General features: G+C 47.2%; 1 protein-coding gene across 2 annotated transcripts in view; it reads right to left on the bottom strand.

Moving 5' to 3' along the window:
* Positions 1-2137: 2137 nt before the first annotated feature.
* Positions 2138-15714, bottom strand: part of LOC123593046 (gastrula zinc finger protein XlCGF7.1-like) — a 77175-nt gene continuing 63598 nt past the window's right edge. Inside the window, exon 3 of one of the 2 annotated variants that reach the window (XM_045468551.1) lies at positions 2138-3228. In XM_045468551.1, coding sequence (XP_045324507.1) covers positions 2813-3228 — 416 coding nt within the window. In that variant the 3' untranslated portion in view covers positions 2138-2812. Of the gene's footprint in view, positions 3229-6251; positions 6825-15714 lie in introns of those variants that run through there. The other variant, XM_045468557.1, reaches the window with a different exon arrangement.

Raw genomic sequence — 15714 nt, 5'->3', positions numbered from 1 at the left:
TGGCTGCTGCCTCAATAGGAGTTAGGTCACGTGATGCAGGAAAGCTGGGCCCAAGGCCCTCCCACCTGCACTGTGCTGCCTGGGAAGCCACCTCGGTCCAGGTGAAGACTCTGGGCCCAGGTGAAGACTCTGGGCGGCCTCTCAGGCTTCACCTGTTTTGTTCTCTGCAAATCCCCGCAAGCCAGGGTGTGGGGAAGGACACTAACCAGCCGTGTCCCCACTGAGCCACCCTTGAGCCCTTAGTGGAGTCTCCATGGGGCAGGGACCTGGGGTTTACTCATGATACAACCACAGCAGGACCTGGCACCAAGTAGGTACCCACAGATGCTCTGTGAAGGATGCATTCTGCGTGGGGTCTGGGGTGGGGGTGGGGGGACCAAGAACTCTACTGTGGACTCACGTCTTCAGTCCTGGAGGAACCCCGGAATGGGAGGATGTGAAAAGCTGTTCAAAGTGGCTGTTAAAAACCTTTATTATGGCGGCTGTTTGGAACCAGGTACAATTTCTAGAGACATCTAGAGGGCATCACCTGGACAGTCACTGAGCTCCCCACCCCATCCAGGGCACTGGGGTAGCCTCAATCTGGGGATGCTTGTGGAAGGAGAGGGGTGCATGGAGAAAGCTGAACTGGAGAAGGAAGGTGAGGGAAGGTGACCTGGAGTAAAGAGGAGAAGAGAGGGAGAGGAAGAGAGGGAAGAGGGAGAGAGGGAAGAGGGAGAGGGAGAGAGGGAAGAGGGAGAGGGAGAGAGGGAAGAGGGAGAGGGAGAGAGGGAAGAGAGGGAGGGAGAGATTTTCAGCATTACCTGGCTACGAACCTCACCTCAAATTCTGAGACCCCACCACAGTACTATGGTCGTTCGTGGAGTGGAGGGCTCACAGTGTGCCATTGGAGCCTTGCAGCTGGGGTCCTAATCCAACTCCTAACAGAGAAAGGACTCCCCACGCAAGAGCCTGTGGTTCTACTTTTTGGACTCCACAGCTCTGCCACCGGAGCAGGAGGGCCAGCAGGAGGGTGAGGTGGCCTGTGGGGCTCAGCATCCTGGAAGAGTCCTGTTCAGAGGCCTCCAGACTCCAACCCCAGAGACCCCAAGGTCTAGAGTCAGCAGTCCCCCCACCTGAGCCCATGCTGAGGCTCACGATCCCTTTGAAGAAGAGTGCCTGGGTCTCTGTTAACCTTCTCCTATGTCTACACAGGGTCTTTGGCTAGGTGTTTTGGGATTCGCCTTTTTCTGACTTCTGGCTTCCTGGAAGTGCCCAGGCCATAAGCCATCCCTGGAGGCGCCTCCAGGGGTCGCTGTGGTCCTTCCGGTTGGAGCGGGTTTGCAAAGAATAAGGGCTCCGGGATCTGTGTCCCTGGCCTAGGCTGCACATGTTGATCCGAGACTCCCGGGCCGAGGTGACCCAAAATAGGGAAGCTCCTGCCTGTCACTGATCATCTCTGAGTCCACAGGTGGCTTGTGGTGGGGTATTGGCTTCTACACCTGGCTCAAATATCTTTCAAAACTGAAGGTAAGCAAAAATAGGGCAGAAAGGAAGAAATGAAACTATCTCTCTTTGGGGATGATGTGCTCCTATATGCAGAAGATTCCTAACTAATCCACACACAAAAACTAATACAGTCAATAAACTAATTCTGTAAAGTTGCAGGCTACAAGTTGGAGAAAAACCAGCTGTTTCTATATATGAGCAATGAACAATCTGGCAAGGAAATGAAGAAAAGTTTTACTTATGACAGTACCCAAAACAATAAAGTATCTGTGAATAAATCTAGTCAAGGAAGCAAAAGACCTGTACACTGAAAATTCCATGACGTCGCAAGAGATTAAAGAAGGCAAAATATGGAAAGACATCTTGTGCTCATGGACTGGAAGATGTCATGGAGTAAAGGTTGCAACATCACCCAGAGGGATCTACAGACTCAATACAAGTCCTAGCAAATGTTTTTCTTCTGTATTTTCTCTTTTTTTTTAAGCTGATTTATTTATTTTGAGAGAGAGGGAGCGAGAGTGCACATAAAAGCAGGGGAGGGGGAGACGAGAGAGAGAGAGAGAGAGAGAGAGAGAGAGAATCCCAAGCAGGCTCCATGCTGTCAGCACAGAGCCCAACACAGGGCTTGAACTCACCAACTGTGAGATCACGACCTGAGCCGAAACCGGGTCGGATGAATTAACCGACTGAGCCACCCAGGTGCCCCTCTTCTGCATTTTCTGATCGCCGATAATCTCTTACAGTCAGTACACTTCCTATCAGACATTGTGGTTGGCATCTCTTAAAGTTAGACGGGGCCATTTATGTGTTTTCCATTTGTCTACTTAACGTCTTGAACTCATGAACTACACCTTTAATACATGCTTTAATGCCCTTCTCTGGTGATGCTTAACATCTGCACCAGCTCTGGACCATTTTCAAATGACTGATCGGCCTCCTCATTAGGGGTCATTTCCCTGCCTCTTTGCGTACCTTGAAGTCTTTGAATGCCAGACGTCCCGAGTTTGACCATGTTGGTTGATGGTATTTCCGTGTTGCTATAAATTCTGAGCTTTGTTCGGGGTGCATCTACTTGGAAATAGTTTCAGGTCTTGCTTTCAGGATTTGCTAACTGGCCCAGAGAAGCGCTCAGTCCAGGGCTAATGAGTTTCCTGACTCTGAGGAAAGACCTCCTTGAGCATGCCACCCCTCCCCATGAATTATGAGGATGTTTTTTCCTTCCAGTCTGTTGGGAACAAGCATCATTCCCAGCCCTGTGTGAGTGCCAGGCACTGTTACCTCTAGTCCTGTCAAATGACTTACCCCTGACCTTGGGTACTTTGCCTCACATGTGGGTGCTGATCATACTGTGTTGCACGCTGGAGGGGCCCCCTGGACAGATGTTCCTGACTGGCTTTCTGCAGCTCTCTCCTCTCTGGAACTCTGTCCTGTGGCCTCTGGTCACCGTGGCTTCCATGCGTCTCGGCTCAGTGTCCTCAACTCGAGGTCCACTGGGCTCCTCTTCGGTTTCTCCTCCCCGTGTTTCACTTGGAAACTCTCTCTGGCAGTAAATGGAAGCAACTGCAGGGCTCACCTGTTTGTCTCCCGTCCTCTGGGGCATCACCATCCTCTTCTGCCTGGTGCCCAGTCTCTTGAAAAATCTGCACGTCACGCATCTTGTCTCGTATCGTCGGTGATGTTTTCTTGTCGCGGGCAGGAGAGCAAATCCAGTTCCTGTTACTGTGAATTGCTGTGGCACCCCTATTTTAAAATCAAGGTTGAAGGGGCGCCTGGGTGGCGCAGTCGGTTAAGCGTCCGACTTCAGCCAGGTCACGATCTTGCGATCCGTGAGTTCGAGCCCCGCGTCGGGCTCTGGGCTGATGGCTCAGAGCCTGGAGCCTGTTTCCGATTCTGTGTCTCCCTCTCTCGCTGCCCCTCCCCCGTTCACGCTCTGTCTCTCTCTGTCCCAAAAATAAATAAACGTTGAAAAAATTTTTTTAAATAAAATCAAGGTTGCAAAATGTGGATCTGGAATCTGGATAGAGACTTTTACAGAAGAGAGAATACAGCCACAGCCAGGGTGAACTCTGGAAGGAAGAAAACCCTGCAAGCTTGTATTGAAAAAGCATGGCGCCATTTCTAAGTGCAGTTTTTGCTAGACTCTGTCTGGGTTTGCAAGAAGTCCCAGGTCCCCACGTCCAGGAGCGGAGTGGGTGTTCCTGTGAGGTCGGGGCTGGAAACAGGAACCTTGACCGACGACATGCCTCTTTAAAAGACATTCTTGAGAGACTCAATCATTTCTGTTCTCTCAAAATTCTTCCAAAGGAAGTATTAACACAACCTCAAGGTGGCCTGATGGGAAGTCCCCACTTTCTCTGAGGTTTTGTAGGGTGTCTGTTGGGTGTCCCTGGGGAGCACTGGGCTCAGCCTGACTTCTCTCCCCTGGGGAGTGAGCAAGAGACAGCAGCTTCGCCAAATGGATGGGCTGCAACCCAAGCACTGGAGGGAGGGGCAAAGATCCCCAGACACCTCACTGTGCTGCTCCAGAGGAGACCCCAGGAGGGGCTCCACTCACCGGGTCCTTCCCTAAGCATCCAGAAGCACTGAGTAAGACCTCTGTGCAGGCCCAGCTGGCCTCTTACAACGCCCACCGTGATGGTGCACTCACAGCCCGAAGTGGCGCGGTCAAGTTTCAGGCTTCTGGAAAAAACCCCACCGGGACAGACAATTCTCAAAAGGAAGGAATAAGCCCAACACGGAGAACCGTAACCTCATTAAGGGGCATTTCCTCCTGCTCCCACCCCCTGCTGCCCTCCCGCATGGGCATTACAGCTCTGGTCCTGCCAGCCTCCTCCCCGGACTTGCCTTCCTCTCCCGGCAACTTCTGCCCCGAGCCCCTGCCCGGCGCACGCACGCACGCGTGCCCACACGCGCGGTGCACACACGCACGCGTGCACACGCACACACCCGGTGGCCAAGACGGGAGAGGCTGCCCCTGCCGCGAAGATAAGAGACTCCCGCCCCCGGGGAAGCGCGGATGCGTCTCTCTCCGGTCAGAGCCCGGTTTGGGGGAGACCGAGGCAGGTGGCTTTGCCCCAGGAGCGCGGCCTCCGCCGCCGCCCCGCCCCCAGGCCTGGCCGGGGGAGCGCGACCACACGTCAGCAGCCTCAGCACACTCGGGCGGCCGCGCGAGATCCCGCCCCGCGGCACATCCGGGGGCCCGCGGGCTTAGCGGGCTGGGGGTTCCCAGGGAAGGACCGCCGCGCCCCCTGGTGGCCGCCTGGGGGAGGCGCACAAGGATCCCCGAGCTCGGGCAAGGGCAGGTCCAAAGGAAACCATCCCACCTACCCCCACTTTAGGCCCGGCTGAGAGCGCGGTCCCAGGCAGGCAGGCAGGCAGGCGGACTCGGCCCCCGCCTGCCTTTCCGCCACCACTGCCCTCTTCGCCTTGGACGACCTTTCTGCCATCAGTCTGCCTTTGCAGGGGGAAAAAAGCCACACCTGGAGACAAAACAATGACTCCAAAGAGACTGGTACTTGTGCGATGTTTATGGTCATCAGTGGAGCACTTCTAAGGTTCTAATTTGGCTTTGTGTTCATTTGCTGTTCTAGATCGTGGTCTAGCGCAGTGTCCTGATTTTCCTAAACTGTCACAATTAGAAAAGATATGTTTTTAATTTTACTATTTATTAGTTGGCCCCTGAGTTAATAGTGTGATGGTAGGCAGAGTAACGCCACCTTCCTGCCTAGGAGGTCCCCATTCTAGTCCCTGGAACCTGTGGATATATCACATAGCAGGAGGGACTTTGCAGATGTGCTTATGTTAAGGACCGGGATGATTCAGGTGGTCCCTGTAATTATATGGGGATTTAAGATTGGAAGGGGCAGAAAAGGAGGTCAGAAAGATGCTGGGGGAGGGGGACTCCACGTGCTGTTGCCAGTGCTGAAGAGGGAGGAAGAGGCCAGGAGCCAAGGAATATGCAGGAAAGCAGCGGGGGAAGCTCTAAACACAAAAAAGGCAAAGAAACAGAATGTCCCCTAGAGCCTCCAGAAAGGAAGGCAGCCCTGGTGACATCTTGATTTTAGTCCAGTGAGATTCTTGGTGGACTCCTAACCCATAGAACTGTGAGATGTAAACGTGTGTTCTTCTAAGCCACTAAGTTTATGGTAACTTGTTAGGACAGCAGTAGAAACCAACACGGGCGTCTAGCTTGTTCTCTTGAGCCGTAATAAGATCTGCTGGGTGTAATAAACCTTGTATACATTCAGCAGATTGTCTGTCAGGTGAAGAGATAGTTTTACATGTTTAAGTATCACATTAGGTACTTGCCTCTTTTGCTTTTCATTCTTTCCCGTAGGATCGCACCCCATTCCCTGCCCAGGGCTTGACATGGCTCTTATATGAATTATACACATTGGAAGACATTGGTGGTCACACAGATTTTTTTTTTTTTTTTAATAATGGGCTCTGTTTCGGGGCACCTTGGTGCCTCAGTTGGTTGAGGTCCTACTTCGGCTCAGGTCACGATCTCACGTGCATGAGGCTCACTGCTGTCAGCGTGGAGCCTGCTTTGAATTCTCTGTCCCCGCCTCTTTCTGCCCCTTCCCTGCTCACCCTCTCTCTCAAAAATAAATAAAACATTAAAAAAAAAAAAAAAAGAATGGGCTCTGTTTCTGTTGCCTACTGGAAAAGAATATAACATACAGAAAGTAAAACCCTGGGGCATCCCCCTCTCAAAGATTCTTTTTATTTGCAATTAGTTTTATTCGGGCACAGAGCTACTTTTCAACACTGCCCAAGAGTGGAATGCAAGGATGGTTTTCAAAGTCTTTTCCCCGAAAGAGATTAGTGACTGGATCCTGAGCAGATCTAAGATTTACATCATATGTTGTTGCTTTCATAAATGTCATGCACATAGAATGGATTTCTCAGAAGCAATATACGAGTTCTTCATTGATTACTGATTGTATATTCTCAGTGCCTACCAGCCCCGGTTCCATCCTTCCAGATGAAAGAAAAATTTCTGGATGCTTGAATAAGCATTTTGTGACTTTGTCTTTAAGTAATATTTTATGGTTTTGCTGACTTTTCACCCATTCTGCTGATTGTCCAGCGAGCTCCTCTGTATGGACAGCCAAACACGCTCATGGAACAACTGAAGCCGAGTGTGAAAGCAGATGTTGAGGCCATTCCGTCCATCAGGAAAGTGGGGCATGTCTACACTCCAGGCAGGAGTCTGTTGGTGGATCTTTTTGGTGGTGGTGGTGATAGTGGTTGAGTTGTTTGTTCTTATTCTTGTTGTTTTAAATGTTCAGCTCTTTCTAAGAAATAACTGTGGAGTGAGTTTCACTTTAGTGCTGGAAGGCAAAAGAACATAACTAAGGAATGTTCCTTAGGAACTAAGGAAAGTCCCTAAGGAATATTTGAAGATCTTTATGTCAAGATTTATGGAATGACTTATATGCTTTTCAATGCCAGGTTCTCAATTAAAGTAAAACAAATTTATTTACAGTTTTAAAAAAATGTTTTAATGTTTATTTGTATCTGAAGGAGAGATGTACAGAGCATGAGTAGGGAGGGGCAGAGGGAGAGGGAGACACAGGATCCAAAGCAGGCTCTGTCAGCACAGAGCCTGACATAGGGCTCAAACCCCCAAACCATGAGATCATGACCTGAGCCGAAGTCAGATGCCCAAATGACTGAGCCACTCAGGTACCCCTATTTACAGCTTTTTTTAATGTCTATTTTTGAGAGAGAGAAGAGAGAGAGAGGGAGACACAGAATCCGAAGCAGGCTCCAGGCTCTGAGCTGTCAGCACAGAGCCCGACGCGGGGCTCAAACTCACGGACTGTGAGATCATGACCTGAGCTGAAGTCAGACGCTTAACCGACTGAGCCAGCAGGCGCCCCTATTTACAGTTTTGATTCAACGTTGTGGGTCAATGTTCTGTCAACTGTGGTCTGCAGCCCACTTGCGTTAGAACTGCCTGGGTGTTTATGTCAAACATGCAGATTCTAGGACTTCATGCCAATTAAATCTCTTGGGACTGGAGCCCAGGAAGTGGCTTCTCCACCTCTGATTCTAAGTCTGCCCAACTCTAAGAACTGCTCTTTCGTATTTTCCGACTGGGGAATCTTATAAAATGACAAAGAAGGAAAAAATGCATGCTTTTAAACTCAGACTTCAAGCATTAGACTATGAGCTTCTTAACGACAGCGTGTCGTTCCTGCTCTGACCCACCCAGCCAGGGACTGGTGGCGAAACTAGAAACAAAGCAGGTGGACAAAAAAAAAAGTTTATTTCTTCATACACATTTTGCGTTCATAGCCACCAAAAACAGTTTCGTTTCCTCTAATGGATCCTCTCCACCAGAGATCTGTTGGCTATCAACATATCACTGTAACAACCCACGTGAATATGTATCATACATTTATACACACATACACACATTCTAAAGCACCATGAGACACAGGGTAGGCATTTGCACAAGAGCCATGTGCAAATGATCATTGGTTTGCTTTGCACAAGACTTTCAATGGGCTCGGTCTGGCCGTTAGCCCCAGTTGCCCAGAGAGGAGTTAGGATGACAAAATGGGGCAGTATATTTAGAGTGAGGTGGCCCTACTTGGGAGATCATAAAAGAATGACAATGGGAGGTGCTAGGCTAAGCGTGAGATGGCATCGAGGAAGCCGCCAGTTTTACCGCGTGGATTCAAAGCACTGGGGTGCTGCAGTGTAGACTGACACCCAGGCTGATGATGACCTGGCTGAGTTGGCCCTGGGTCAGGCAGGGGTCTGGGAGTAGGACTGGGCGCTCCCTCATGTGCGTTTAGAACTGCCGAGGAGCTCCAGCGTGGGGACCGCGTGCCCCATTCCCAGGAATCAGGGTGCTGTTTCCCCGGAGTTGACCATCTGAGGGGTGCTGAGGGGTGATGCACATCCTGTACGTGCCTCGTACCCACGCACCCAGTGATACCGGCCACACGCCTTCATCACACGCATCCACGTTCCCGCAATGAGCTATGGGACTGTTCAGAGGGACAAATGAAGAGTATGAACATCCTTTTATCGGTTCCGTTATGTTTGGTCACCGCATGAGTATATGAAAAAGATTTCAGTGCAGAGATCTTAGGGGACTGTAGAATTAAGGACAAAGGATTATGGGGCTTTAGCGGTAGTAGGGAGAAAGGCATGAAAGGGGACGTATTTCAGGATGAAGCTGTTTCCAGATACTAACCCCAATGTTCTCTTGATGTTCCTCCCTTTCCTTCCCCAACTCCAGATTCTCACAAAGTTTTGCTCACCTTTTTTTTTTTAAAGAAGGTTTTCATCTATTCATTCCCCTTTGTCTCTGATACCATGTAGGCTGGACCCTCGTCACTTAATGCCCAGAATATCACTGCACCCAGTCAGTAGGTTTCCCTGGTTCCAACTGCCCTCCTCTCCCCACCCACTGTCTTACCATCAGAGAGTTTGTTTCTTTTTTTATCACCTGCTGATATCGAGGATTCACAGTGATGGAAATACAGCCTAAAGAGGCAGAGTGACTCAAAGTTTGAGCAAGGAAGTTGAGGACCTCTGATTTCTGGCCCAAACCTCTGGATTTAAGGTGTTTGCGGCCACACACTTCTCATCTGATGGTCTGATGTGCCAGAAGGAGGAAGCGGCAAGGAAGAGCCTAAAAATCAGAGCGCCAAGCTCTCTCTCTCTCTCTCTGGCCGCAAGGGGGACCACAGGAGGAAGACAGGATGGCTCCCGGTTTCTCCACATCCCACTCCAGCGCCCATCTGCAAGCAGGGAGAAAGCCCATCTGCTGCAGGGGTGTGTTGGGAGACGACTGGGCCCCAGGCTCAGGCCAGGCTTAGAGCCTCTTCCCCTCTCCCTCACCAAGCTCTGCTCCTCACCTGGACGAGCATCTCAATATGATGTTTTTCTCCCAAAGTACACGTATCGCAGTAACCCTCGCAGCGGCTTTGATTCCATCCTCTCTCCACGCGCTGAGCGTAGTGTTGCACGGGGACTTGCATTCTAATCCTGATCGGCATCGACCCTCACTGGACTTCAACGCTCCCAGGATCTGAGCCCTCATACCAGGTGGTTTCCTTTGCTCCTCACAAGAGGTCATGGGAGGTGCTGTGTTTAGCCTTCAGCATTCCATGTGGCAGATGTATCTCTGCACCTGTTCAGGGGACACCGTCCGACACCTTGTTCTGGTAGCTCCGCCCCCCCTCCCCCCCCCCCACCGGGCAAGATTGTGTCAGTCTCATGGGTCCGTGTGATGTTGAGGATAGAAGCTAAAATCCCAGCCCTTTACCTTCCAAGGCTTCAATGCAGGTGACACAGGCGAGAGTTCTTGGCAAAGAAGTCAGGCCATAAAGAGAACTGAGACTGGAATCTTTGGGGGGAAAAGTGATAAATACACTTAAGAGACCTCAGGTGCGAGGCCCAGCACACCTCCCGAACATCCCTGGTTCCCACGGGAAAAGCATTTGAGACTCCCAATTCAGCGCTAGTCACTGGACAGGGCGAGGTCTCTGTGCGGCAGGGCAGTACTCTTGCATAACGGTCTTGCCCATCTTTGCTTACGTGTCCTGTGCCTCCAACGGCTTGACATTCCACACCGAGGCCGGAGCCCTCTCGTGTACGAATTTCAGCGTACGAGGTAAGGAGTCCAGCCAATTCAGCCCCAACTCCGGCACCTCTGGTGCAACTGTCTTCTTGAAGCTTATAGCCCAGACCGGCCTGGATGGAGTGAAGACCTGAGCCCCGCACTCCAGAAAATGGCCACTGCAATATACTGTGCTCAAGTCTCCCGCAGCTCACGACCAGCAGCTCTAATTCAGAGACACCTCTCCTCCAAAATTATGGGATTCTGCTCCAGATTTAGAAGAAATAGATCTGTGATGAATCCTGGATATCTCCCCACCTCCCCTACCAGCAATAATGGAAAACTGCCAGACCTCCGGACCCTCAGCATCACAGAAAAGGCCCCATATTCACCTGTGCTGTGGCCTTGCTGACTTGTGACGCCTAGTATTCGCCTGAGTTCTGCCACTTCGGCTGATTCTCATTCTCAGTAATGCAGGTCTCGGCTTCCGTGCTCAGTTTCATCCGTAGCCCTAGGGCTCTGCCCTATAGCTGTCCCAGTGCAGGGACTGCTTGTCAGTTCATTGAACCAGGGCCGGGAACCTGTGTTGGCCAGACCCAGCCCGAGGTGGTAATAAAGATGGTGTGATTCTCTTTTTGGAAAACATGTTTATTTATCTTGAGAGAGAGAGCAGGGGAGGGGCAGAGAGAGAGAGAGAGAGAGAGAGAGAGAAGGGAGGGAACCCTAAGTAGGCTCCGTGCTGCTAGCGGGGCCTGTATGTTGGGCTCAAGCCCACAAACCCTGAAATCATGACCTGAGCTGAAACCAAGAGTCGGACGCTCAACGGACAGCCACCCAGGTGGCCCCAAATTATGTGATTCTGAGAGGAGACAACATAGGATTTATATGGGTAGATCGAAGATTCTAATTTCCTGCCATTTCAAGTAAAAAGTTCTGCTGTCCTGGCCAGTGAGGGGAAGGCCAAAGGGTCAAGACGACTTGTATGAGATGGTAGGACAGGGAAGACAAAAATCTCATTCTTTGGACAAGTTGTTCGTGATGCATAGGGCCCACAGAGACAGGAGGACAAAGAAAGGAATAGAGAAATGGCGCAGAAACAATTTGGGGAGTGATACACAGGTAAGGCCTGAAGGGGGGAGAGGAGAGGTGAGGCTCAGCACAGGCCTGACAGGGTGGACACCATCTAATAAAAAGTGCCAACAAAAGTTAGAAAGCCTTAGGTCTCACAGCCTACAGATGCCATTAGTTCGCCCCACACAATTCAGCCTCAGATACTAGATACCCTGTGTTGCCCAGGATAGATCCACGAGAAAGGAGAGCGTGGCTAATCCAGTGGCCTTGCACCTGTGCAGACACCATCACCTCATGAAAGCACTGGTCGAGATGTGTGTGTCCAAGCATTTACAATTGTCTGAAAGGAGATGTCCAGCAATGGTGACTGGCTCATTTCCAGATAATCCCACTTACCACATTTTGATTTGTAATTGTAAGGTCAGGAGTTGGTCTCCCCAGTAGTCATGCCTAGATGACGAATCCCACCTTATGTCTTTCTCTACGTGGCTGAATAAAGTGGGGAAGATGTTTAGTGTGAGGTCCCTCCTAGCCTGACTCACCAGGCCAAACCATCCACATGAAAAGCAGAGAATAATTAAATACGCCCTTCCCAATTACTGAGATGGTCAAGGTTTACTTCATGCCAATTATTCACTGAATGGGTCAGATCCTGATTGCTCTGAGAATCTTTAATACTAAATTAAATTGGATCAATTCCATCCTTTATTTTTAAGAGAATGAACTCCTCCCTAAAGCTTTACATTTCTGTCCTTGGTTGTCTGAACAATCCCATCCCCGTGGGAATCAGCCTCTCTCAGAGGAGGCTGATTGGGGCAGCTAGAAAAACAACTGAGAACTGAGGCCTCATCCTGAGAAAGAACCAAATGCATGTAAATAGGAACTCTCCATGGCGATTCTTGCCAATGTCATGGCCAGCCTGGCAGGGCAGAGGGAGGATGGGGCCGGGGCACCAGTGGGTGGCTGAGGCCCTGGTTGGGTTCGTGCATAAACTGGAAATGCCAGGAGCCAGCTCCTACTTGTCTCCACTCCTCCATGAATCTGACGAACATCGACAGTGGCATGCCTTTTTCCATCCAGGCCCTGCAAAAAGGGTGAAAACCCAAGAGATGGCCATAGATCCCAAGGGATTGACAGCTGATGGCACCACCAAAATGAAGGAGGGGAGGCCCATTAGAGTGAAACACTAGAGTAAAAGTTGGAGCTATCTCAAAGGAGAAAGATGCTCTCCTAATAATGGCGGAAAGATGCTAAATATTTATTCAGTTTTTGTCTGTCTTCTTGATTATGCTCAGTCTCCCTGAGAAAGAAGGTCCAGAAAGGCAGAGCTTTTTATTTTTTAATAAACTTTATTTTTAGAGCAATTTTAGGTTCACAGCAAGATTGAGAGAAAGGTACAGATTTACCCCACATATGCCTGTCTCCACACATGATTAACCTCCACCAGTATCAACATTCTCCACTGAAGTGGTACGTTTGTGTCAATTTATGAACCTATATTGACACATCATAATCAGCTAAAGTCCATCGTTTATGTGTGGATCTGATCTATGTGTCTATTCTTTCTCCAATACAACACTGATTATTATACCTTTATATTTAATTCTTGAAGTTGGGTACTATCAGTTGTCTGACTTTGTTCTTCTGTCTCAATATTGTATTGGTTATCCAGGGTCTTTGGCTTCTCTAAGTAAACTTTTGAATCAGTTAGTTGATATCCACAAAAAAGATTCTGGAATTTTTATTAGAATTGCATTTACTCTATAGATCAAGTTGGGGAACAGTGAAATCTTGACCATATTGGGTGCTCCTTTCCACGAACATGAAGTGTTTCATTTATTTAGTTGTTTTTTTTTTTAGTATCTTTAATCAGAGTTTTGTAGTTTTCCTCATATAGTCTTGTACATATCTTGTTAGATTTATACCTAAGCATTTTATTTTTTGGGTGCTAATGTAAACGGTATAGTGTTTAATTTCAAATTCCACTAGCTCATTAATGGTTTAGAAGAAAGGGACTGACTTTGTACATTAACCTTGTATCCTGCAACCTTGCTATAATTAGTCTAGTTTTATTATTCTTTAAAAAATGTTTAATCTTTATTTATTTTTGAGAGAGAGAGAGAGACAGAGTGTGAATGGGAGAGGGGCAAGAAGAGAGGGAGACACAGAATCTGAAGCAGGCTCCAGGCTCTGAGCTGTCAGCACAGAGCCTGATGTGGGGCTCAAACTCACAAACTGTGAAATCATGACCTGAGCCAAAGTCGGACGCCCAACCGACTGAACCACCCAGGTGCTCCATAGTCCAGTTTAATTTTAGATTTTCTATATACACAATCATATCATTTTTGAAAAAAAGACCATCTTATTTCTTCTTTCCTTATATGGATACACTTTATTTCTTTTCTTAATCTATTAGCGAGTACTTCCAGTATGGTGTTGAAAAGCAGTGGTGAAAGAGAACATACTTGCACTATTCCTAATCTTAGTGGGAAAAGTCGGAGTTTCTCACCGCTAAGAATGTTAGCTGTTGGTTTTTGTAGATACTCTTGTATCAAGTTTAGGAGCTTCCCCTCAAGTTTACTTAGAGTTTCTGTATTTTGTCAAATGCTTTTCTACAAATATTGATAGAGTCATGTGATTCTTCTTATTTGGCCTGTTAATGTGAGGGGGTACATTAACTGATCTCCAAATGCTGAGTCAGACTTGCACACCTAGAAAAATCCCATTTGGTGGTCGTATACTATTTTTTTTCTATGTGGTTGCTCAATTTGGCTTGCTAATATTTTGTTTAAGGTTTTTCCTCTATGTTCGTGAAAGATTTTATCTGTAGTTTACTTTTCTTGTAATGTCTTTGTTTTTGGTATTAGAAGTATGCTGGCGGGGCGCTTGGGTGACTCAGTCGGTTAAGCATCTGACTCTTGGCTTCAGCTCAGGTCATGATCTCATGGTTTGTGAGTTCAAGTCCCACATTGGGCTCTGCACTGACAGTGCAAAGTCTGCTTGGGATTCTCTCTCTCTCTCTCTCTCTCTCTGCCCCTCCCCTGCTTGCTCTCTCTCTCTCTCAAAATAAACAAAAATAAACTTAAAAAAAAGTATGCTAGCCCTATAAAATGAGTTAGAAAGTATTCCCTCTGCTTTAATCTTCTGAAAGGGATTGTAGACAATTAGAATTACTTCTTAAGCTGTGTGTGAAGTCATTGGGGCCTGGTACTTTTTGTTTTAGAAGATTATTAATTGGCTCAATTTCTGTAGTAACTATAGGTCTATTTACATGGTCTATTTCTTCCTGTGCAAGTTTTGACAGACTATGTCTTTTAAGGAATTGGTCTATTTAATCCAGGCTATCATGTTTGTGGGCACAGTATGCCTTGATTATCCTTGCAATGTACGTGGGATTTGAAGTGATATGCCCTCTTTAATTTCTCATTAATTACTAACATATTGGTAACTTGTGGGTTCTCTTTTTTTTCTTAGCTTGGCTAAAGGTTTATCAATGTTACTGATCTTTTCAAAAACAAGCTTTTTAGTGTCATTTATTTTCTTTTTTCATTTCCTGTTTTCAATTTTATTATTTATGCTCTAATTTTTATTATTTATTTTCTTCTATTTACTTTGAATTTAATGTTCTCTTTCTAGTTTAAGGTAAAAGTTTAAATGATTGATATTAGATCTTTCTCAATATATGCATTCACTGCTATAAATTTTCCTCTAAACACTGCTTTCACTGCATCCCACAAATTTTGATTAGTTGTGCTTTCATTTTCATTTAGTTGAAAATAATTCTAAAATCTTCCTCAAGATTTCTTTTTTGTCTCATGTCTCATTAGAAGTATACTTTAAATCTATAAGTGCTTTGGGAATTTCCAACCATTTTTCTCATCACTGATTTCTAGTTTAATCCATGTGGCTTGAGAACAGATACTGCACAATTAATATTCTTTTATTTCTTATGGTGTGTTTTGTGGTTGAGTATAGGCTATTAAATACTTCCATGTGAATTTGAGACAAATGTGTAATGTGATGCTGTTGGATGAATTAGTCTATTGATAGTGCTGTTGATTTTAACGAAAATTTCAGTGATTTTCTGTGCATTTCTGAGGCAAGTGCCCAAGTTCCCAACTCTAATAGTGGGCAGACTGATGTCTTTCTTCTGGCAGTTCTACAAGTTTTCCCCTCCCATATTCTGACGTTCTGTATTTAGGTTCACACACATTAAAAACTGTTACATCTTCTTGAACAATTGACCTTTTATATTATAATACAATGGCCCTGTTTATCCCTGACAAATTTCCTTGTTCAGATGTTTGTCCTGCAAACATGGAAAACCCAAAGACCCCACCAAAAAACTGCTAGAGCTGATCAATGAATTCAGCAAAGTCACAGGATATAAAATCAATGCACAGAAATTAGTTGCATTTCTATACACCAATGATGAAGCAACAGAAAGTCATATCAAGGAATCGATCCCATTTACAACTGCACCAAAAAACATAAAATACCTAGGAATAAACCTAACCAAAGAGGTAAAAGATCTGTATGCTGAAAGCTAAAGAAAGCTTATGAAAGAA

Source organism: Leopardus geoffroyi, chromosome D4 (assembly GCF_018350155.1).
Source record: "Leopardus geoffroyi isolate Oge1 chromosome D4, O.geoffroyi_Oge1_pat1.0, whole genome shotgun sequence".
NCBI classification, from domain to species: domain Eukaryota; kingdom Metazoa; phylum Chordata; class Mammalia; order Carnivora; family Felidae; genus Leopardus; species Leopardus geoffroyi.
The sequence above is the reverse complement of the archived record's forward strand: the minus strand, read 5'-3'. Positions and strand labels throughout refer to the sequence as shown.